Source organism: Scomber scombrus, chromosome 20, assembly GCF_963691925.1.
Source record: "Scomber scombrus chromosome 20, fScoSco1.1, whole genome shotgun sequence".
Taxonomy (NCBI): Eukaryota; Metazoa; Chordata; class Actinopteri; order Scombriformes; family Scombridae; genus Scomber; species Scomber scombrus.
This window is the reverse complement of record NC_084989.1, coordinates 22,752,322-22,777,748: the sequence shown is the minus strand read 5'-3', so window position 1 is coordinate 22,777,748 and position 25,427 is coordinate 22,752,322. Positions and strand designations below refer to the sequence as shown.

The following is a 25,427-nucleotide window of genomic DNA, read 5'->3' as shown; positions in this document are numbered from 1 at the left end:
GGGAGGAAAGGAAGGAAGGAAGGGGGGAGGAAAGAAAGAGAAGGAGGGAGGGAGGAAAGGAAGGAGGGAAGGACAGAAGGAAGGGAGGAAAGAAGGAACAGTCAAAACAGACGGGGTCAATTTGAACCGAGAGGACGACAGGAAGGTTAAATGCAGGCTGGATTTAAATCTCCAATTCCTCTTACATAGCTCATTTGTCAATACTTTGTTTGGCAGGCTTTGCAGACCACACAACCACACATGAGCAAACACTGCAAGGCTTCCTCCGTCACACACAGTGTTGATTAGAGGAGCTGATTGAAGCATCTCCTACAGGTACATTATGAAGATTAAACACCAACAGTTATGATCACTTCACACAGCGGTTAATCACCAGATTCAGGTTGTAAGGAAATTAGCAGGAGCTGCACATCGGCACAGCTCGGGTAAGACTGAGAAACCAAAATTGGCTGGATTGAAAATGTTCTTCTCTGTCAATATGTTCTAATTACCAAAGTGTTAAGAGCAGGCGGGGAGTTCCGGTCCTCTGAAATGAGGCCAACGCAGAAGTAACTTAAAACTGCATTCTATCAAAAGGCCACCAGGGGGCGACCGTTTTGGTGTCAAAAGGACTTCCGTCTCTATACAAGTCAATGGAGAATTCACCAACTTCTCACTTGATTCTAACCTGTCCTTTGGGACATTTTGGCCTCCCTGATTTTATATGTGACGATAAAGCAGGGTATGCATTAGGGCGTGGCTACGTCGTGATTGACAGGTTGATTGGTTCACAGGTTCAGGAGGGCGCCTCATGCCCCTCCTGATGCCCATATAAGTAGAGTCCGTCTTTTTATTTTTCCCGGCATGCAACAGAAATTTTCAAAATGGCGCTGCTCAGATCCGATACTTTTGGCTTCCGAGCAGCAGTCCACAAACCAATGGGTGACGTCACGGATGTTACGTCCATTTCTTATATACAGTCTTTGGTTAGGAGGCACTTGGGTTGGGGAAAAAACGATTATGAAGACAAATGATAAAGCAACACAATTTAAAGTCAGTTCCTTTGACACATTTCTTGTAAAAATGCATTTCACAGAAAGTTTTTCTTTGTCGGCTTTCCTGCCTTTGTTAAATCGAAATAGGTACCTTTTAATAGTCATACGTCATTGACATTCACAGTGATTTAATTGATTGTTTTTTTTCATGTCTGTGCTTTAGCAGGACAGACCCTGTTACAGCACTGCTTTACAGAATTCACTTACCTCATGTTTAGTACAATCCCTCCGTACTGTTTTTAATCTTGTGAGATAATAGTACAATTTATTTTGCAGGTAATGTGCTACAGTGTGAAGTAAAGCTCCCATTCACCATTACTGAGATAAAACTAACTAAAATCCCAGGTAAGAGGCAATCAGTCTGCTTACAAACGACAACAGGATTTAAACTTTGTGTCATCTGTTTTGACTGTTCCTTCTTTCCTCCCTTCCTTCTGTCTTTCTTTCCTTCCTCTCTCTTTCCTTCCTTCTTTCCTTCCTCCATCCCCCTTTCTTCCTTCTTTCCTTCCTCCACCCTCCTTCCTTCTTTCCTTCCCTCCCTCCTTCTCTTTCTTTCTTCCTCCCTTCCTTCTTCCCTCTGTCCTTCTTTCCGTCCTTCCTTCCTTCTTTCCTTCCTCCATCCTCCTTCCTTTTTTCCTCCCTCCCTCCTTCTCTCTTTCTTTCCTCCCCCCTACGTTCCTCCCTTCCTTCTTTCCTCTGTCCTTTTTCCTTCCTTCCTCCCTTCCTCTTTTCCTTCCTTCCTCCCTTCCTTCTTTCCTCTGTCCTTCCTTCCTCCCTCCCTCCTTCCTCCCTCCCTCCTTTCCTTCCTTCTTCCTCCCTCCCTTCCTCGTTTCCTTCCTTCCTCCCTCCTTTCCTTCCTTCTTCCTCCCTTCCCATCCTTGACTCGAGGACATCAGGAGGCTTAATCACATCTTTGGTTTAATATGTACGAGACAGATTCAGCAGATTCAGGTTGAAATCCTGGACAAATGGTTGCACTGTCCACACCAGCTCCTCTGAGCCTCAGTGATAAATTTCTCCTATTTAAGTCGCTTATGGTGGCGCTTTGCTTTGACCTCCTGTTTTCGCTCATGAAGGTGAATTGAATCACAAGAGTTCTTGTTAAAATTCACAGGCTGTAAGGCTGAGAGGAAAGGAAATACATGAATGGTCTCAAATTAACAAGTTGAGCTGAGCTGCAGAAGGGAAACTCTGTTGAAATATGTCAAATTATTTCTACTGTCAGGAAATGTATTTTTTTTTTGTCATGCAAGTGCTGAGGCTGTAAATATTCTACAGATATTCACCCAACCTTGAATCCTACTGACTTCCATGAAGCTCTGACTCAACCTTCAATGCCAGTAGGTTGGTTTTTACTTAAATATGTCAACATTTGAAAGATTGGCTATAGTGTGTTGTGCATGTTATGTGCATAGGAATCTATTCAAAGGACTAGAAAGGGTCGGTGGTATAAGCTAAGATCCTATGATGTCATGTTTCCTCTAGTGTTAGCATTATATCAATATTGTAAGATGCCATGCAATCACATTACTTACGTTAAGATTGTCCACATGTTGCAGGGTCAATGAGGGTTTTTTTTGTGTCCATGTGGTTTAGTCAAATTTAAAGGGGTTAAAATGTGAAAATAAACGTATGAATAACTTGCACACATTCTTTTTTTGTGGACCCAGCATCAAATTTCTGCTTTTAATCCATTTAGAGAGAATATATTAGAGGATTATGGCAAAAATGTCTAAGTGGTGTAACCATAAAAAACTTTGTACCAAATAATTCAACTTGCTTAAAAACAGTAAATTCTCAATAAAACACCATATCAACTAGTTTGGCATGATCCTACATTATAACTTTTTATGTGGATAAAATATTTAATATTTATCATTCTTTTGTGGTTACACCATTTGACATTTTCAAGAGCATTCAGTCTTACTTTTGGTAAAAAAAAAATGGTGCAAATGTCATTTCAAATTATATAAAACAAACATTTTAACAAACCTGATGCTGCTTTCAAACCTTTTTTTTAAGATACTTTTGAATTGCTATTCTTGCCAACCCTTATTTGTCACTGACCCTAACACTGTCATTCTGAGCATGTTAACGTTTAACTAAAAACACTGCTCTCTTTCACCATCTTCTTCACTTATCCTGATATAAACGTTCGCTGAATTCATTTTATATGTGTCTGTATAAAAAGTAATTATCTTTAATTAACTTTTATTTACTGAACAATGAGGTCAGCTCTGTGCTGCCCTCTTAATCAGTTAATTGTTATGAGTCACCATAAAGGACAACGTCGCTCCTCTGCACTCTTGCACCTTCATCACATCCTAAAATTGGACTGGAATGATTAGTCTGTTTGTTGTTGTTTTATCATCCTAACTGTAAATTGCCTCCCATGACATGTGTAGCTTTTCCAAAAGGCCCCTGAGAGACTTAGTAGGTTCTTATCTGTGACACGTCCATAAAATCACACTGAAGTCCTGATGACGTTTTTACTGCAGTTTATTTGAATGAAAAAATCAAAAAGGACAGACAAGCAGCTGTTCCACAAACATATAAAAACCCTGATGTGATGTGACTGTAAGAATGAAGTGAGGAAAGACGATGGTGATGATGATGACGATGGTGACGGTCAACAGAAAATATCGGAGCTCTACTAACTCCCTTTGTCCAAATCTCCCGCCGCCAACCAAGTGAACAGGTAAAATAAGGGGAAACCACACCCATGTGTCAATCAATGCATGTGATGCAATACGTGCAGCCCATAGACTGTATATATAATGGACGTAACATCCGTGACGTCACCCATTGGTTTGTGGACTGCTGCTCGGAAGCCAATAGTATCGGATCTGAGCAGCGTCATCTTGAAAAGTTCCGGTGCATGCTGGGAAAAATAAAAACAGGGATTCTACTTATATGGGCATCAGGAGGAGCATGAGGCGCCCTCCTGAACCTGTGAACCAATCAACCTGTCAATCACGACGTAGCCACGCCCTAATGCATACCCTGCTTTATCATCAAATATAAAATCAGGGAGGCCAAAATGTCCCAAATGAACATCATACTGCATTGAAGAAGGCTTTAAACTAGCGATTGAGACCATAAACACATTTTGAAAACGTTTACTGAGGTTAGAAATCAAGTGAGAAGTTGGTGAATTCTCCATTGACTTGTATAGAGACGGAAGTCCTTTTGACACCAAAATGGTCGCCCCCTGGTGGCCTTTTGATAGACTGCAGTTTTAAGTTACTTCTGCGTTGGCATCATTTCAGAGGACCGGAACTCCCCGCCTGGTGCAGCCCAAGCAAATATAAATATAACCAAAACATATTTTGGTTCCTACAACATGACATTTCGCATCACGACTTGGTGTTTTTTTAACACCAGTTTATATGTGGGATAGTCTCAACATGCAGCGTTCTGCACTGTGTACACCTGCACTCCCACTGCCAACAGAGGTCAATACAGACGTGATCTTTTCTTGTTCCATTGGTCCCTCGTCTCCCATGGAGCTGGTCGAACTCGCCTTTTTCTCTCAAGGTTAATTTAATTTGAACTATGCCAGCTCATGTACTGGCTTGCTGCTTGTCTGTTTTAAGGTCCTGTCTTTATTGATTGCCGCGAAATGAAATTATGCCTCACTGTAAAGTGGGGCTGAGCGCTGTTGGGCACAGTTAATGATCTTCTCATAGCAGTTCATATTCCCAGCTTCAGCTCTTCTCTCTTTTGTTATGCGTTCAATCCATCAGCTTGTAATTAGGTACGGCTAATGTGTTTAATCTGGTTGAAAACAGTTGGCTCACTGCAGGATCTTCTACCTGTACAGACAGATTTGTTAGCTTTGTGTTTTTTAAAAATTTGGATGTGTAAAATCTTGTATGTTGGCAAAGATGCAGCTCACACACACATTTAAACACAAATCTTCCCTTACAGACATTCATTCATCTATTTCTATGTTAATCCTTTCCAGTATTCTGCTAATAGAAACCATTATTCTAATCTAAAGCTAATCATGACTGTAATGTCTTAAAGGTTTGACATTTTGGGGAAAATGCTTTCATGCTAAGAGTTAGATAACAAGATTGATACCAGTCGATTTTGTAAGAGTGGTTTCAGTCTTCTTATCTTACTCTTGGCAAGAAACCAAATGTGCATATTTCCTGTTCCCAATATATACTCTTATCTTAATTTCAAGTATTACCCGAAGCTTAAACCTTTAACCTCAAAACAGTTTTAGCAAGATATGTAACCACCTTAATGACCTAATTTTGGATAATTTCACTCTTTTCTCCTCTTGTAATCATCAAGATTCATGTCGTCATGTGAAACACACAGGAACACACAAGCCAGCAGAGTGACCTTATTGAATAACAGCCATAAAAGCAATTTATTACCTTTTACGACACGCTGAGAGCAACAGCACAGGATCAATGCAAAGATTCAAGTAAACTGCACATGGTGAAGAAAGAAGAAAAGCTCTTCCTCGACAGGAGTTCTCCTTCGTGTCCCGACAACAAAATGTTTTATTTGGAGGCGAGCTGTCAGAAGGTGTTTTAGGTTAACGACAGATACTAACCAGACTGATGACGTTGCTGCTGGACTCTGCGCGGCTGCTGTTGGCCTTGTCTCTGGTGTTTAACCCTGCGTCCAGTGGAGCCTGTTTAACTGAGGAGTTTAGCTGCACTCAGGGTTCATGTGTATCTAAGGATAGTGTGTGTGATTTTACTAACAACTGTGTGGATGGCAGCGACGAGGAAGACTGTGAGTAAACCAAAAACCCCAAATCTGAAAGGTATAATAGAGTATCTAAAGTGAACTTTGGATGAGAGTAAAACAGGAAGTCACCCAGCTAAGATTTATATTAGTGGATTGGAAATTGAAGCGATTTCCCTCTGAGCAGTGTTGTCCATAGTGGATGAATGGACTTTAATATATCCATGATGTACATGTGGTGTTCATATAATTGATTTAAATAATAGATTAATAATGTTTGACTGACTGTACATAATTAACTCCTTACAACCTTTTTACCTTGAAGTTACCAGTTCTACATATATTTTCAGTGTAAAACAGGAAATGTTATATTTTTGCCCCTTCAGCATCACATGTATCTATGAAAACACTTTTTTTCATTTGGGTCACAGTACATACTAAACTGTCGCTTTTCACATTTGGGTCAGTGACATATAAAGGGTTGTCAAGATGAGCAATTCAAAAATATGTTTAAAATAGTTTTAAAAGCAGCATCAGGTTTGTTAAAATGTACATTTTGTATTTTTGTTGGTTTTATATCATTTGAAATGACATTTGCACCATTTGTTTTTACCAAAAGTAAGACTGAATGCTCCTGAAAATGTCAAATGGTGTAACCACAAAAGAATGATAAATATTAAATATTTTATCCACCTACAGTGTATTTAAGTGGACTTATACTAATAATGACTTCATTTCAAAACATCAAATGAAATTTTTTTTTTTTGAGTATTTTGTCAATATTGAGCAGGACGTATCCTAAACACAATTTCTAAATCATTTTTGACCAATTATGTAAAATTTGTTATAAAACATACATTAGTGTTGCAAAAGTGGATTATATTTATTCCAAATGTTAGTTCACATTTATTTTCCTCTAATCAATTTTTTATGAAAAAATACTGGTTACACCAACTGGACACTGGGTTGCATCATGTTATTGACCCGTATACAAATGCCTAAAAACAGACTATATGTATCCTTGCCTTGTTTTTTGTGGCTATACTTCATAGTTTGGTAGTTTGTTATTACCACAGTGAATATACTTTAGTTAAATCCAAATTCAGTATTTGTGAACATCAACAAATTGATTGGAATTGGCAGCTCTGATTACCATATACATAACACAATATATATTGTCTGCATGGAAATGATAGTTCAACAAGCAAGGCAAAAGAAAGGCAAGTAAATTAAATCGCAATGCTCCGGCAAAGATACTTTAGAGAGTTTTTAACGCTTCTTCAAACATAATGTAATTCTTGCACCTTGTTGCATCAATGCTGAAGTATTAAAACTAATGCTAGTGGTCCCTTGTTGCAGATTTGGCCATAAAACCAAATACAAACCCCCTGCTTAAAATGAGAAACCAATTTTTGTGTCTGTGTCTGGGCTCTGCTAAGCCGATGAATCTTTATCGTGCGTAGAACTCACAGCTTAATCCCAATACGCAGAATAATGTGTGAAACAAAAACCAGGGCAGTGGAGTATAAATGTGTTATTTTCTCTTAAAGGTTCCAGATATAAGAGGTGTGACTTTGATGAGGGGCTCTGTGACTTGACCCAAAGCTCTGAGTCGTTTTCTGAGTGGATCAGAACAACTGAGGTACCAGGACTCAAACATGACCACGCCAACAACCAATCAGGTGAGTGCATGTTATATTTGCCATATGGGACCATGTACATCTACCAAATTTGTTTTATTTATGTAAGCACCTTCACATTTATTTCTCTCCTTCAGCACATTTTTTGGCACTTTTCCCTTCTGGAGGAAACACAACCAAAGCAGATCTAAAGAGTCCTGTATTCACACCGGATCAGACCTGCCAGGTATCACTTTTTCTTTGACATGAACAGAGACGACCAAACCACCAACAATCATGTGACAACTGATGATAGCTTCCTTGTATTTTCATTCAACAGCTGAGCTTCTACCATTATGTCGGAGCAAAGCGTGGAGGTCTTCAGGTCCTTATTGAAACCCATCCATCGGGTCAGAGCACAGCGGTGTGGAATCACTCATCACAACCACGAATGGAAACATGGCTGCAGACTGTGATTCAGTTGTCCAGTAATCACAGTTTTCAGGTGTGTGACACTCTCAATTTACTATGATTTGAGTTTTAAATTGCTGTTTTCATATGTTTTGAAACCCCATGCAAGAGGTCGCGGCAATCTGAGGGGTCATGAGATGTTAACATGATAGAAAAATAGACGACAAACATGTTTCTGCAAAAGAAAACCACGAATTACTGGACAATTTTACCTTTCTAACGTCCTTAACTATTATTCAAATAAACCAGTCTGTGAGGGTACAATCATGTTTTGGTTCAACTGGTCATAACCTGTTGATATATGGGTCAGTGACAAATAAGGTTTGGCAAGATGAACAATACAAATATATCCTAAAAAATAGTTTTAAAAGCAGCATCAGGTTTGTTAAAATGTACTTTTAGTTTTTTTTACTGGTTTTATGTCATTTGAAATGACATTTGCACCATTTTTTTTACCAAAAGTAAGACTGAATGCTCCTGAAAATGTTAAATGGTGTAACCGCAAAAGAATGATAAATATTTTATCCACCTACAGTGTTTTTAAGTGACCTTATACTAATAATTTCTTCATTTAAAACATGTAAATGTTTCCTGATCTCCATGGTTACCAGATGAAATGTAATATTTAGAACAATTGTATTCCACTACCTTTATTTAATATAAAAAGTTATAATGTAAGATCATGCCAAACTAGTTGATATGGTGTTTTATTGACAATTTACTGTTTTTAAGCAAGTTGAATTATTTGGTACAAAGTTTTTATGGTTACACCACTTAGACATTTTTACCATAATCCTCTAATATATTCTCTCTAAATGGATTAAAAGCAGAAATTTGATGCTGGGTCCACAAAAAAAGAATGTGTGCAAGTTATTCACACGTTTATTTTCACATTTTAACCCCTTTAAATTTAAACTAAACCACGTGGACATATAAAACATCATTGACCCATATGCTACATGTTGAGGTGTCCCATGTAAACAGACCCATTTTAAGGGGATATAAAGGGACCACCGGTCTAGAGGAACAGGGCTGGTATAATATTTCATCTATAAACCTTTCATCATATTTTACTGTATATAATATAAAAACCTTTACCATGATATATCAATATTTATCCACATATACAGTGTAGGGTTCTACCAATTATTAGAAGATGCTTGGAAGTTTTTGATTGTACCAAATTGTGTCTACAACCAAGAACGGCTCCACACTGGCAACTTAAGTGCTGAATCTTCAGGGATTGTAACACCAAGTCCTATTTAATGCATCTGTCTTTTTCTAAGGAATGGTATCATAAAAGCTGACATATTGGTCAATATGAGGTACCCATTGTAAGATATACTGTACAGCACAAGGTTCCTTCTAAGTAATAAAGCCATCACAGTAGAAATGAGCTTCTGGACAGGAGCCGTTTATGTGCAGTGAATGGGTACTGACCCACCTGGACCCTTCACAGGCCATCTGGAGTCCCATGAAGCCTGCTGTTTGTGTCCTTCCTATATCCTCAGACAATGTCAGTGTCACCCTTCTCCCCTTTTCTGTCTCCACCATCTGTCTCAGACTACAACCTGCTCAGTTTCATAACAGGGCTGCCCGGCGCCGGCGGTATATAAAGAGGGGCCGACTCTCTGCTAACATTCGCTTTCCCCTTCATTAATCCACTTCCTGTTTCAAAGGCAGTTGGAGTTAATGGGGTTTTTATTTACAGTGCCGCTGAGATTCGGGTGATTTCAATTTCAGCCAGTTTGCTTAATGATCTGCCCTCTTTCACCTCCCTGAATGTCTCCAGGGTTTTGTCGTCCTTCTTTAAGTGTGTAGCAGAAAACACAGAAAGTTCCTAAAAGTTACTCATTTGGACAGCTTTATTAAGAGTTGTGTGCATAAAATATAATGTAAATATATAGATATTCATCCAGAAGAACATGAAATCTAATCTATGTGACGAAGTGACTGTGAATGAAAGCACCGAGGGTTTTCAGAGAGCAAGGATAGTTGGTTTGCCTGTCAAATATTTAATAAACAGTTATGTTTACTCAAAGCTATTTTCCCTATACATTGCATTGCTTTAATGGCCTCTGGGTCCAGTAGTAGGAGAAATAAACTGATCAGTATTTGCATTTCCCCTGTTACCCATCATCAGTCATAACTAAGGGTTATAAAACTCCTAATGTTTAGATAAAGCTGTTCAGTGGACTTTGACCCGTGACGCTATGAGCTGCTCTGAATGGGCTGTGACAATCAGAAATAATGTGTTGATTTTAGGTGTTGAAATATCACAACTACTATTGGATGGATTGTTATGAAGTTTTGCACGGACATTCATGGTCCCCAGAGGATGAAGCCTGCTGACTTTTATATTCTCCTGATTCTTCCCTACAGGGCCACCAGCAGGTCAAAAAATCACTTTTCCAGTAAAATATCTCAACATCTACCGTAGTATATTAGAGGGCACATCGTCAAAAAAATTTTGCACAGACATTCATGGTCCTCAGGGGATGAAGCCTGCTCACTATTATGTTCATTACATGAACAGTAGTTATGGTTGTGTCCAAACTTTAGACTGATACCATTAGTCCCTTCTTCAAAATGACCATATACAAAATTAATACAATGATTATATTAGATTTGTAGATGACCAGAATTCAGAACATATCATTTTTTCACTATATTCTCCACAATATGCCCTCTGTCATCTCAAATCATCAATATCATGCTGACATTAGCACTTTCTAAGCTGAACTGTGCCTCACACAGCTACTAGCAGGACTGTATTCTCTTAACCTTGTGTTTAGCTGCGCACCATCCCATGCATACACATTAAACACATAATATATACACAGCAAATTCACTATACATACACATATACTGCATGTGCACACAGGCTAAATACACAAGCTTACACAGATTGCATGGACTTGCATTGATTGATGTCTTAAAGCTTTTTTTTGTGTATGCTGCTCTAGGTGGTGATTCGCGGGGAAATTTCAGCTGACAGCGAAGCCTCTGAGGTCCTGGCCATCGATGACCTATCCTTCAGTCTCCACTGCGTGACTGCGCCTGGTACTGCTATCATTAATAACATCTCACTACACACACACGCTGGACAAGTTCAGACCTTGACATTTTGAAATATCGCCCCACACACATAAACAGACCACAATCAAACTTGTTGTGAATACTGATAACGGGGGAAGACACTAAATCACCCGGGATGGGACTCAGAACACAATAACCGAATCATTAAAATAGCGCTTACTACACATTTCCCTGAATATGGCGCACAGTCGGTGCCACAATCCATAACGTTATTTATGTTTGCTATAGTGTGCTGCCTGTAGCTCAATGATGAATATGACACAACTGAGCATCTTGGCTGGGAGCATTTGATAAACCGCTGTCCACTCTGCGTTTTGAGCAGAATTTTTAACATGTCGCCTCGGTGATATACAAGCATTTCAGTCACAAGCACAAACTATATCATCTTTACATCTGCTGTTATTGATCCAATATGAGATGATGTTGCTGCTCTCTGCCTGTAAAACAAACAAGACTCCAGCCTTCGTTATTGATTGCGTCTTCCAAGCAACAACCTGTAGCCTTCAGCTTCTCCAGGTCTCCTTCCCTTTTGTAGAGCATCAAGGCCGCTGCTCTGGAGGCGAAATCCATGTTGGATTGGTGTTAAATCGGAGCCAAAGCTACACAGTTTTGTCAAGGCTATCAAATAATCATCCTGAGTTATTGAATATATAAATGTTTAAATATCTGTGCTGCATTCATAATGAAAACAGGCCTGCATGCTGTCTAACTAAGAGTGCTGCGATATGCCTTTTTGTTTATCTATCTATCTATCTATCTTTTTATCACTTAATCCTCTTTGAGATGCTCTAAGGCCACAATTAGCGGCCTCCATTGTTTACTATCCTTGGCAACATGGTGAGCCTTGATCACTCCAGGTTAAGATCATGTTGGGTAGCTTATTCATCTCTCAGTCTGATGGAAAACAAGACGTGATTCTTTACTAACTGAGGTTTAACTGCTACTAGTACTATTACAGAGAGAAATATTTCTATATCTAAAGCTTGAAGCAGCTAAAAAAGTATATTTCCATGTTTACAATAAATCAAATGACTATGTGTGTGTGACCATACTATTATTACCTCTAGCTCTCATAGGTGTTTTAGCATCTTTCAGCTTTTGGTTTTGGTTTTCTGGCCCACACCTGTACTTTTCTGGTTCAGTCTCGCCGGTCTCATCAGCTCCAAAAAGCTTTGATAGACCCAATGTTTGTTACTTGCTCAGCACAAGAAAGCATACAGGCAACGCTAGCAACTAAAAATGGTGAAGAAATTAGCAGCTCAGTAGTTGGTGGAGACTCAAAATAGAGCTAAAAGGAGAGTAAATATAGAATAGAATAGATCCTTTATTGTCATTGTCACCAGTACAAAGAAAATTTACCATGAATATTGGACTTACATTGATAAAGGTAGAATAGAAAAGTAACTCTTCACTAACATATTCTGCATATCAACTTATTTATTTATTTATTGTCCTCAAATGTTCCGAGAGATTAATGAATGCATGCTTAAGTTGAGTAAACTGCATTAAACAACAGCAACAGACGCCTGTGCGGTGAACTACAGTCTGCTGGACCGTCACCAGGTCTAGTTTAGCATGTCTAAGTAGCCGAGACAGTTCAGTGTCACCTTGGCACTCGGTCTCTCACTTCCATCTGTCCTCTGCTCATCAACACTCACCAGCTAAGTGGTGTATTTCTCTAGCCTGGCCGATCATATTAACACATAAAACTGAATAATACTTAAGCAGCATGTTGTCAAGGAGGGAAGGGAGGAAGGAGGAAGGATGGGAGGGAGAAAGGAGGATGGAAGGGAGGAAGAAGGAAGGAAAGGAGGAAGAAGGAAGGAAAGGAGGGAGGAAGGAAGGAAGGGATGGATGGAGGGAGGGAGGGAGGAAAGAGGAAGGAAGGAAGGAAAGGAGGAAGGAAGGAAAGAAGGAAGGAGGGAGGCAGGGAGTAAGGAAAAGAGAAAGGGAGGAAGGAAGGAAAGAAGGACAGAGGAAAGAAGTAAGGGAGGAAGGTAGGGGGGAGGAAAGAGAGAAGGAGGGAGGGAGGAAGGAAAGGAAGGAAAGAAGGAGGGAGGGAGGAAAAAAGGAAGGAGGGAGGCAGGGAGAAAGGAAGGACAGAGGAGAGAAGGAAGGGAGGAAGGTAGGGGGGAGGAAAGAAAGAGAGAAGGGAGGGAGGGAGGAAGGACAGGCGGAAGGAAGGAAGGGGGGTGAAGGGACGAAAGAAGGAACAGTCAAAACAGACAGAGTCAATTTGACCTGGGAGGACGACACGAAGGTTAAGCAGCACGTTGCTTTAGAGTCTTACACAGGCACGGATTAACATGTAGACTCATGTGTATCGTATGAGCTAGTATGAGCTATATGTGAAGGAAGACACTTTGATATGTGTCTCACATCTAATATTGCTAACAACACGTCATTACGATCGCTTACAGAGAGTTCTTTATGTCCTTTATTATTCATCCTATCTGCCGCACAGCCAATAAATTAGTTGCGCTGAATTATGGGTTCATGGCAGCAATGAATCCAGATTAAGTGCACTGTCACAAATAATGGCATTATAACTATTAAATACGGGGGCATGATTAAATGGATGCAGGCTGAAAAATAAGACAGAAACGCATTATTGTAAATTGTATTTTCAGCAGAAGTTTGTCGCCTCTTTTACACCGTGCCAACATAAATCACACTCTTTGCATGTGTGAGTGTCTCCAACTGTGTTTTCGTGCCTGTGCATTTTCTTTTTTTGGGGGGGAAGGGATGAGCTGGCCACCATATAATTTATTACAACTATCCTTTTATCTGCCTAACTGATATTCCCAGTCTTGTCTGACCTACTCTTGAGACTCTTTAGTCTACCTTAATCATTTAATCAGATATTTTATCTTGCTCTGATGAATCAGCCAACTAGACACTTTTCAGAGGTGTAATGTATTCCTAGACTCTACAGGAGCACAAAACAGGGTTTAGCCTACTTCTTATAGCAGCAAAAAATCTATATTTTACATTAACAAAAGATAATTTGACTGTGTGATTTGAGAAGTGTTGCTTGTAGTGTTTAATCCATAGTCTTATCAATTTATGGTGCTTTTCCACTATACAGTTCTAGCACTACTCAACTCGACTCAACACGGTTTTTTTTGCGTTTCCACTAGGGATAGTACCATAGACTGTATATAAAATGGACGTAACATCCGTGACGTCACCCATTGGTTTGTGGACTGCTGCTCGGAGGCCAATAGTATCGGATCTGAGCAGCGCCATCTTGAAAATTTGCGGTGCATGCTGGGAAAAATAAAAACACGGATTCTACTTATATGGGCATCAGGAGGAGCATGAGGCGCCTTCCTGAACCTGTGAACCAATCAACCTGTCAATCACGACTTAGCCACGCCCTAATGCATACCCTGCTTTATCGTCACATATAAAATCAGGGAGGCCAAAATGTCCCAAATGAACATCATACTGCATTGAAGAAGGCTTTAAACTAGCGATTGAGACCATAAACACATTTTGAAAACGTTTACTGAGGTTAGAAATCAAGTGAGAAGTTGTTGAATTCTCCATTGACTTGTATAGAGACGGAAGTCCTTTTGACACCAAAACGGTCGCCCCCTGGTGGCCTTTTGATAGAATGCAGTTTTAAGTTACTTCCGCGTTGGCCTCATTTCAGAGGACCGGAACTCCCCGCCTGGATAGTACCTGGTAACTGGTACTTTTTTAGTATCTGCTCTGCCGAGGTTACAAGTGAGCCGAGCCGATACTAAATGTGACGTCAACAGACTGCCGGCCACTGATTGGTCAGAGAGTCGTCACTGGAAGAGTCATGAGCCGTCCCACATAAGAATCAAACCCAGCATTTTTAAATACCGGCAACAGCGTTACAGCGATTCTTTTCTCTTCTCTTGCTTTGTGTGTGACAGAAAGCCTCATACAGCAGCAAGTACACCATCGCCTCCATGTCATCCATTGTTTATGTGTTTGTGTCGCGTATAAAACGAAGTCACAGCAGTTTGGTGGAGCCGTGCTATGACGACCCCGCTCACGTTGAGTAGGTACTTTTTTGTAATGGAAAAGGTCTGTCCTGGGACCGTGTCGAGTTAAGTTGTGCTAGAACTGTATAATGGAAAAGTCCATTATTTTAGCGTTTTAATGTCTTTAAGCTCCATTTATTTAGTGTTTTGCTTTCGAGGCTACCCAACTTTAGTGGTTTGGTTCTCTCCCAACCTCAATTCGAAACGGAAATTGACAACTGAAACAAGAAAAATGTCTAAAAAACCAAGTCTTTGCTTTTTGTCCAGCACCAAATGACAGAAAGACATTTCTGAACAGAGCACATTTAGCAGCTTAAGAGCAGGATATCTCTCTTGGCAGTTGGTGGAGACCAAAACAAAGCCAAAAGCGGGCTTAAATTTATGAGGTGGACCGAGACACGACTCCAAATGAATGCTAATGTAGTTTAATACACTTTATAGGCTTATTCCACTGCCTCCAAGAAGCCAAATAAATACCTCTTTCCAACACCTACTCTCTCATGATATGTTTATCTTTTCAAGCTCTTTATTCCTCTAATCTTGTATGTGTTAGGGTGGTGATGAGTAGCAGTCAAACACATTTCTTGCACTTAAACCTTCCCGTCGTCCTCCCGGGTCAAATTGAGCCCGTCTGTTTTGACTGTTCCTTCTTTCCTCCCTTCCTCCCTTCCGTCTGTCCTTCCTCCCTCCCTCCGTCTCTCTTTCTTTCCTTCCTCTCTTTTTCCTCCCTTCCTTCTTTCCTTCCTCCATCCCCCTTTCTTCCTTCGTTGTGTCCTTCCTTCCTCCCTCCTTCTTTCCTTCCCTCCTTCCTGTCCTTCCTCCCTCCCTCCCTCCTTCTCTCTGTCGTTCCTCCCCCTACCTTCCTCCCTTCGTCTTTGCCTTTCTCCCTCCCTCCCTCCCTCCTTCCTTCTTTCCTCCGTCCTTCCTGCCTTTCCTTTCCTTCCTCCCTACCTTCCTTCTTTCCTTTCCTCCCTTCCTTCCTCCCTCCTTTCCTTCCTTCCTTTCTTCCTTCCTCCCTCCCTCCTTTCCTTCCTTCTTCCTCCCTTCCTTCCTTCCTTGACTCGAGGAAAACAGGAGGGTTAAATAGTCTTACACACAAGTGCATTGCATAATAAACAGTGACTGTGAAAGAAAGAATAAATCAATCGATCAGCTGAAGGTCTGAGGAGCTAAACATAGCATAGATTACTTTGGAGTAAGCAGGATTTGGTTCTTTCATCACTATTATAGTATAAGTGCAGCATGTTTGATGACCCTTATGTACTGTAATTACCAGCATGGCTCCGCTTCAAACTAAGCAAGTGTCTACGTAGCCAGAATAACAACAACGTCTCCTGTTATCTCTCCTGCTTTAAACAGCTCCGTGTTAAAAGCCTTTTTGTTTTGAACTGAATTACTTCACAGATCCATAAATAGCGAAACCATTTAGAGTCTTCTTTTAACGGGCAAGCCAAATGTCATTTAAAAATTGGGCTATTTTTCACTGCTTTTCCAATACGCCTCATAAAGTGGGATGAAATTGAGTTCATTTAAGAGATTGAGGCTTAGACGCACTATTGATCAAAATACCTTCATTGATTCATTACTTCAAAGTTGAATCTAATCTTTCATAACACAGCTAATGTACTTACGCTGGGTGCAGCTGAGCTCATCTATATTAATCCACCATGATCTCCCATAAGTGCTTTTTAATGGTAAAATCACAGGATAGGAGCCATTGATAATGACTGTAACTCTATATGTGTGTGGTGGGTCAACGTCTGATTACTCTTGCAACTGAATATTAAGCATTTCTTATATTGTGGATTTTGATTTACATTAAACTATATTTTTTTTTATTCCAGAGAGCAGTGTGCCCCCTCCTCCTGTTTGCCCCCTATCGCAGTTTTACTGTGGCAATGGGGTGTGTATAGACGACAGCAAAGTTTGTGACTTCACCCCAGATTGTCCTCATGGAGAGGATGAAGCCAAATGCCGTAAGAGCCCCTTGTTGCCAAGTTACACATTAAAATAATACAAGATTGGTCATTTATATTCATCTGACATGGACTGTTACCTGTTTTGGATTTATTTTCCTAGTATAAATCATAGTTGCATCTTTTTTTTTTACTGTTATTTTCATTTTGATTTATCAGTGCAGGCTAATGAATGGAATGGTAATGCTAATGAATGTTGCTCTGCAGCTCAATATGCTTACTTTTCCATCTGAATTTCTGCCTTTAAGCCTCGTTAGACTAATAAAATCAGACATTAAACTTTAATAGGATGATTTTCATTAATCATAAACTGTATATCCACTAAGATATTCAACCTGAAGGCTGGTTATTCTCCACGTTGGCTTAAAAGTTGAGACTGTCAGCTAATTTCGTGACAGTGGAAACAGCAGTTTACAAAATCACCACAAGGTCCAATAGTAGCAGTTTTTCAGCTTTTCATTAGAGTAGCACAAAAGAATAAACTTTTTAAATTTGGATATCTACAAATCCATATCCATCTGCAAAGTAAGATCATGTGATATGTATGAACAGTGATATGGATGCTGTAAGTTTCTCTTTTGTCCCTCTAAACCTTCGTGTCGTCCTCTTGCTGTTTTAACTGTTCCTTCTTTCCTCCCTTCCTTCCTTCCGTCTGTCCTTCCTCTCTCTTTCCTCCCTTCCTTCTTTCCTTCCTCCATCCCCCTTTCTTCCTTCCTTCCTCCCTCTTTCTCTCTTTCTTTCCTCACCCCTACCTTCCTCCCTTCCTTCTTTCCTCTGTCCTTCTGTCCTTCCTTTTTTCCTTTCTCCCTGCCTCCCTCCTACCTTCCTTCCTTCCTTCTTTCCTCCGTCCTTCCTTCCTTTCCTTCCTCCCTTCCTTCTTTCCTTTCCTCCCTTCCTTCCTTCCTCCTTTCATCCAGAACAGCTACGTATGTACATGGTGCTAAGATTGTTGCAAATGAACCTTCAATCTCAGCTTTATTTGAATCATATTAATGTAAAATAATTGAGTCTATCTGCTCTTTCAGCCTCTGAGTGTGACTTTGAGGACGGTTCTTGTGGCTGGTATGAGCTGACCCTTGGCGATGGCTTTGACTGGGTGAGGGGATCGTCTGTGGAAGTACCTCCAGAGTATTATGGCAATCCGCCGCCCCTGGACCACTCTACCAACACCACTGATGGTAGGGTAACAAACACAGCACATATGTGTAGTACCAACGCTGCTATTTGCTGTAAGCAGTTGGCATTGTAAGGAATAAGAAAAGAAATGTGGTGATCTGATAAGATTATTTCCCAGTGTCCAGGGTGCTTGGTCAGAAATAACTGGTGAAAATAATATTATCTACAGATTACATCAAGTTTTTGTGGAGAGAGGGAAAATCCGTTGTCTGTGTGTTTTTGAGAGATAAGCATTTCATGGAGAAAAATGCTTTCTCAGCCATCTGAATAATAGAAAGAAATCTAACATAAGCTGTACCCATTCAGCATATTAACACCACATCCTTCACTGAAACGCAACATACTTTGCTCACTCTGAAACAACATTAGTCTTTGCTTTGGTTTATGTATCACATCATGCTAACTGTGTATCGTAATCAACCCATCTCTGTAGGCTTTTCTCCACATCTACCTTCCAAAACTCTTGTGAAAACATGAATTTGTTGTAGGTTGACTTGATAATATCATGCAGGTTTTTTTAGCAGCACCATCTGTTGTTTTTGTAATGTATGTTGTATGAACATGCTGTGAAAACATGCTCTATTAGGTTCAGATTTGCAGACTGTGCAGGCACTGAATACAAAGTCTGTGTTTCAGTCCCTGAAGCTTCTTGATGGTGCTGCAAGCTTTGTTACTATAGAGACATACTCTGGTGGGAGCATACGCCTGAAGATTTTGGAAATATGACAGTGACCACTCAAAGGCTTATCTAGTCTGTAACAATGTGCAGGTTTTTAGTGTTTATTTGGTTGTAAAGCACCAAAAACGAGTCGAGCAAACATCCCGTCTCCATCACACCACCTCATACTGTACAGCAGGGGTCAGCAATCAACCATGAGCCAGTTTTTTCATCATTTTTCATTCAGGTTATTCATTTCTTTTAATTCACGAAAGAATAAAATGGATTTACAAACACTGTTTAGGATGTGAAGACAGATGTCATTACTCATTTGGCTAATAATGAATGAAAAGTGACGTACTTAATTGGTTATCCACACGTGATAGGCAGCGTCCTGCTTCATTTATGGTTAATTGAACGTTCTGTAAAATGTCATCAAACAGACTTCTGTTTATTTTGTCTAAAGTAAAGTTGTGAAAAATTATGTAAAGGTTTTGATGCAAACTATAAAAGTCAAAAGTTCAGATTTCATCAGGGGGCCAAATATTTTTGCTAGAGGGTCGAGTTTGGCTCATAGGCTGCTATTTGCAAACCATTCCTGTACAGTATCAGGCAGGATGGATTCATGGTGTTCATAACCTGCAATGGACCAGGCATCATATCATTCATCATTTCATTAGTTTTCATTAGTTTTGGTGAATGCATGACTGCTGTACTGCCATCAACCGCCTGCAGGGGGCGACTACTGGCTCCAAAAAGAAGTCTATGAGAAAATGAGCCTATTTTTCCTGACTTGATTAATTAACTCAGTAAAACGTTTCTTAATGAGTTTATGATCTCAATTGCTTGTTTCAAGTCTTGTTCAGAACAGCATTATGTTCAATTTGTAAATTATAGTCCCATTTAATTTGAATTTCACGATAATGCAGTGTATGCTTTGCTGCATGGTTACATTGTTGTGCGACAACATTGGTAAAGTATTTTTAACTTTTCTTTCACCTAAGAAGTCTTATTCAGAGTTTAGCTGTACTAAATGACCCTAAAGGTTGGATGTTCAGTTTTTCTGGTAAGTGCTTTTTGTTTTAGAGGTTTTAAGTCAGTTTTTCGCTGGCAAAAATTTGCATTAGCATCATAACAATTAACCATAGACTGTAAATGAACTGTGCTAACCAAGCTAGCAGGTTAGCAGGTACTGTTGGAGTCCACTCCAACCTTTCATCCAACTATGGTCACTTCTTATTTCTGGCTCCAAATATCTAAGATGGCGATGGTCAAAATGGCAAACTTGAGGCTTCAGAACAGAATCGTGATTTTGGTGCTTAATGGGAATATTTACCCTAACAGCTGAAAACATTGGTTAGAAAATTAGAAAAGTTACATTACTTACTACATTTTAAATAGAGGAACTTGTAGTCTATAACCTATTACATTTCTAAACTAACATTCCCAACCCTGGAATTATGACAGTAAATAATACAATTTTATTTAGTTTATTTAGTTTATTTTAACACAGTAGTTAAAATGGACAAGTGGAAACACAGAAACACCTTTTTTCTCAACTTTGTTTGTAGCACTAACTTGCTGTTGTTAGTGTGAGTGGATGTTTTGATGTGTGATATGAAATTAAATGACCTGTTTCATATCGCTGCTGCACCTAGCTGCTATTTGCACATTTGTCAGCTTGGCTTGCCATCGTCCTCTGACCTGTCTCATCAACAAGGCGTTGTTACCGTGGCGACTGCAGTCTGCTGTATACGCTTTGTTTATCTCACAGGTTTTAACAAACCAGACAATGTAGTGCACAAAAATCCTACAGGGAGATGTATTTCTGAGTAGATGAAATTGACCCATCTGACAGAACAACAATGTCTGAAGGCGTTTAGCTGAATCATAAATTAAAGTCTCGTCTGCCTGCATCCGTAACAGCTTTAGCCTTTTTTTTTTTTTGCAGGTGACTCACTGTCTGGTAGAAATGTGGAGGTGTGCTTAATGAAGTCGGTGCTGCATACAGTTTGAATACTAATTGTTTTCTCATTTTGCTGCAGGCCACTTTATGTTTATATTAAAGAACAGCAGCAGTCTTTATCCGAGGGCTGTTCTCCGAGGACCGTGGTTCGAACAGTCGGCCTCCGGTTGCACCATGACCTTCTGGTGAGAGTCACACATTTCCCTCTCCACTTTATAAAGTTGTGAAAACATGTCTCTTAACCAGAATACCCTCTTTAACCCTCCTGTTGTCCTCGAGTCAAGGAAGGGAGGGAGGAAGGAGGGAAAGAAGGAGGAAAGGAAGGGAGGAAAGAAGGAAGGACAGAGGAAAGAAGGAAGGAAGGAAGGTAGGAGGGGGGGAGGAAAGAAGGAAGGACGGAGGGAGGGACAAAGGAAAAGAGGAAGGGAGGAAGGAAGGACAGATGAAATAAGGAAGGGAGGAAGGTAGGGGGAGGAAAGAAAGAGAGAAAGAGGTAGGAAGGAAAGGAAGGAGGGAAGGAAAGAAGGGCAGAAGGAAGGAAGAAAGGGGGTGGAGGAAGGAAAGAAGGAAGGGAGGAAAGAGAGAGGAAGGAAAGAAAGAGAGAAGGAGGGAGGGAGGAAGGACAGACAGACGGAAGGAAGGAAGGGAGGACAGAAGGAACAGTCAAAACAGACGGGGTCAATTTGAGGTTAAATTTGCACTTTTAGATATTTTTCACTCTTTCCCACACCTCCTCTTCGTTCTTCTTCTTCTTCTTCTTCTTCTTCTTCTTCTTCTTCTTCTTCTTCTTCTTCTCCCGGCCTTCTTCTTCTTCTTCTTCTTCTTCTCCCGGCCTTCTTCTTCTTCTTCTTCTTCTTCTCCCGGCCTTCTTCTTCTTCTTCTTCTTCTTCTCCCGGCCTTCTTCTTCTTCTTCTTCTTCTTCTCCCGGCCTTCTTCTTCTTCTTCTTCTTCTTCTCCCGGCCTTCTTCTTCTTCTTCTTCTTCTTCTCCCGGCCTTCTTCTTCTTCTTCTTCTTCTTCTCCCGGCCTTCTTCTTCTTCTTCTTCTTCTTCTCCCGGCCTTCTTCTTCTTCTTCTTCTTCTTCTTCTTCTTCTTCTTCTTCTTCTCCCGGCCTTCTTCTTCTTCTTCTTCTTCTTCTTCTTCTTCTTCTTCTTCTCCTTCTTCTACTCCCGGCCTTCTTCTTCTTCTTCTTCTTCTTCTTCTTCTTCTCCCGGCCTTCTTCTTCTTCTTCTTCTTCTTCTTCTTCTCCCGGCCTTCTTCTTCTTCTTCTTCTTCTTCTTCTCCCGGCCTTCTTCTTCTTCTTCTTCTTCTCCCGGCCTTCTTCTTCTTCTTCTTCTTCTTCTTCTTCTTCTTCTCCCGGCCTTCTTCTTCTTCTTCTTCTTCTTCTTCTTCATTTCACCTGTCTCCGCTTTACCTTTCCCCGGCATTTCTTTTTATTTCACTGTCACACACATTGAGAAGATGTGCATCTGAAATCTGTCATGTTTTGACAGTTTTATGGCCTCTGAAAGTTCATCTCAAATGTCAGATCATATTATTATTTTTTTGGATTGGAGAGGCACTCTTGGCAGAAAAATGCTGGAGGTTTCTAAATTTTAAAGTAAGCAAAAGCCCTCATGTATTATGTCAAGCAAGCATATGCATTTTACAAGAGGAGTCAGTGATTTATCTGGTGTGAGGAGATAATTTCAAAGGTGTACAACCACTGAATACACACACTGCAGAGCTACAATATTCACCTCTCATCTCCTTCAGGCACTATAACTCAGGCATATCCGTCGGGGCTGCTGACATGTACCTCCGCATCAAAGGAGTTGAAAACAACACCATCATATGGAGGACTTTATACAACCAGGGCAACCGCTGGAACCAGGTCACCGTGCAGCTGGGCCGCATCACCCGGCCCTTCCAGATCGCTCTGGCTAAAATCAGCCTCGGAGTGTTCGACGGCGTCTCTGCTTTGGACGATGTCACCTTCAAGAACTGCTCGTTGCCTCCCGCCGTGGAGGATTGCCCCCCGCACACACATTTCCACTGTGTGCGCACCGAGGCGTGTGTGGAGCACTCACAGCTGTGTGACCTGGTGGACGACTGCGGGGATGGATCGGATGAGGAGGGATGCTGTAAGTGTCTCTTTTGTCCCTCTAAACCTTCGGGGCGTCCTCCCGGGTCAAATTGACCCCGTCTGTTTTGACTGTTCCTTCTTTCGTCCCTTCCTTCCTTCCGTCTGTCCTCCCTCCCTCCCTCCTTATCTCTTTCTTTCCTTCCTCTCTCTTTCCTCCCGTCCTTCTTTCCTTCCTCCATCCCCCTTTCTTCCTTCCTTCTTTCCTCCATCCTTCCTTCCTCCCTTCCTTCTTTCCTCGGTCCTTCCTTCCTTCCTTTCCTTCCTTCCTTTCCTTCCTCCCTTCCTTCTTTCCTTTCCTCCCTTCCTTCCTTCCTCCTTTCCTTCCTTCCTCCTCCCTTCCTTACTTCCTTCCTCCCTCCCTCCTTTCCTTCCTTCTTCCTCCCTTCCTCCCTCCCTCCTTTCCTTCCTTCTTCCTCCCTTCCTTTCTTCCTCCCTTCTTTCCTTCCTTCCGTCTTCCTCCCTTCCTTCCTTCCTCCTTTCCTTCTTTCTTCCTCCCTTCTATCCTTCTTTCTTCCTCCCTTCCATCCTTCCTTCTTCCTCCCTTCCTTCCTCCTTTCCTTCCTTCTTCCTCCCTTCTATCCTTCCTTCTTACTCCCTTCCTTCCTTGACTCGAGGACAACAGGAGGGTTAAGAGTAATTTTTGGTTAGATATATTCAGTGGTGGAAGAAGCACTCAGATCCTTTAGTTATGTATCATCCATCATGGTAAAAGTTATACATTCAAAGTGCTCCTCAAGTATAATTACCATCCATATGTACTTAATGTATTATAATAAAGATATAAGTGCTGGCTCTGTAAGTGGTATATTATTATATATTACATTAGTAAATTGTTAATACTGATGCGACAATGTGTAAGTAGACTTTTACTTTTTTGTATACAGTTATACAAAGTTTATTCTAGTGGTTCCCAACATAGGGGTCGGGGCCCCTTTAAAGAGTCAGCAGATAAATATGAGGCCTCTTCAGATGTTTATTGGAGCAGGAATAAAGAAGAAATGTTCCTCTGTATGTATTTGTGTTGATTTTTCAGACCATTTCCTAATCTTCTGGATACTTTTATGTCTTTGGGTCTTGAACATGAAACTGTGTCAAAGGTTTAATGTTTTAATCAATTTTTGTTGGAACAGCTAACAGCTCAGACATTTATCTGAAATGTGACAATGCAAAAAAAGGTTAGAAACAAGTGCTTTAATCTTTAACATGCACTGAATTTTATAAATGTAGTGGAGTAAATACTACGATATTTACCTCTGAAATGTAATACAGTAGAGGTATGGAGGCTGAAAATGTATACAAGCTCAAAGTAGAGCAACACAGTTACTTTCCATCCCCTGAAAATACTGACATTGTTGTCTATGTCTCCTGGTGGATGATGTATTGCAGCTGTAACGTGGCTGTCAGTGTGACTTTGTGTTGGAATTCACTCTCCTGTCATGTCTCATAGCTCCAGAGCTGCAGTGTAACTTCGAGCACGGCCTGTGCAGCTGGAAACAGGAGCAGAGTGGAGGAGATGTGTTTGACTGGACACGCATCCAAGGCCCCACTCCGACGTTGGACACGGGGCCCTGGAAGGACCACACACTGGGCACCAGCTATGGCCACTACCTCTACATCGAGTCCTCTCTGCCCCAGGAGTTCAAAGACACAGCTGTGCTCCTGAGTCGAGTCTTCCAGCCGACTCACCGACGCGGCATGGACCCGTCCAGGTCACGCCACCCGTGTGTTTTCCGCTTCCACTATCACATGTTTGGCTCGCACGTGTTCCGCCTGGCCGTGTACATCAGGACCACAGACACGGGCCGCGATCATATGCTGTGGGTACGATACGGAGACCAAGGCAACTTATGGCACAGGAAGTCTCTCTATCTCAACAGCGCTCGGCCTTTTCAGGTAATTCATCTCAGGATAGAATGATGATGCAAAATGGGGAGTAAAATCTGAATGTGTAATATTCCCATCTGAAGTATAGTGGACTACAAGTACACTGCAAGTATCATAAAGTTGCAATACAGTAAAGTAAAATACCTCAAAGTCCTACTTACTGTAAATTCAGTACATGAGAAAATGTACTTAGTTATTTTACACTTGGGTTAAGAAGTTACTTTTAGTTTAATTGCTGTAAAATATGTTTTATTCACTTTATCACATTCACCCAACTCTGATCATTTGCATTCAGTAATTAAATGTAGACATGCATCCATGCATCCATGCATCCATGCAGACATGCAGACATGTAGCCATGCAGCCATGCAGACATACGCTACAGGTAAACACAATTCCCTGACAGGCAACAATGAAAGTCTAGTGAAGCAAAGAGTATTTAAGAGCTCACTCCAGCTTTGCATGATGAAGATCTATTTAACAGCTTCACAGCTCGACATCGATCCCTCAAGATGGACGCTCTGTTGTCATAACTCATGAGTTAGTAAAACTTGTCAGGCAGTTAAAGACTTTTCCTCCGTTTAGGCATTGAAAACAGGAGCTCTATTTGTCAAGTTAATTGACTGCAGGAAAGCTAAAAATGGAACAAAAAGAGATGCAGATGAATTCAATTCAGAGTCAGACACAAGTCG

General features: G+C 40.7%; 1 protein-coding gene across 1 annotated transcript in view; it reads left to right on the top strand.

Moving 5' to 3' along the window:
- The first annotated feature begins 5,614 nt into the window (after positions 1–5,614).
- The window catches only part of malrd1 (MAM and LDL receptor class A domain containing 1), a 78,004-nt gene continuing 58,191 nt past the window's right edge, over positions 5,615–25,427 (top strand). Inside the window, exons 1-10 of the mRNA XM_062441417.1 lie at positions 5,615–5,792; positions 7,295–7,426; positions 7,522–7,610; positions 7,704–7,868; positions 10,801–10,897; positions 16,797–16,928; positions 17,954–18,106; positions 20,808–20,913; positions 22,482–22,849; positions 24,299–24,744. Coding sequence (XP_062297401.1) covers positions 5,615–5,792; positions 7,295–7,426; positions 7,522–7,610; positions 7,704–7,868; positions 10,801–10,897; positions 16,797–16,928; positions 17,954–18,106; positions 20,808–20,913; positions 22,482–22,849; positions 24,299–24,744 — 1,866 coding nt within the window. The remainder of the gene's footprint in view (positions 5,793–7,294; positions 7,427–7,521; positions 7,611–7,703; positions 7,869–10,800; positions 10,898–16,796; positions 16,929–17,953; positions 18,107–20,807; positions 20,914–22,481; positions 22,850–24,298; positions 24,745–25,427) is intronic.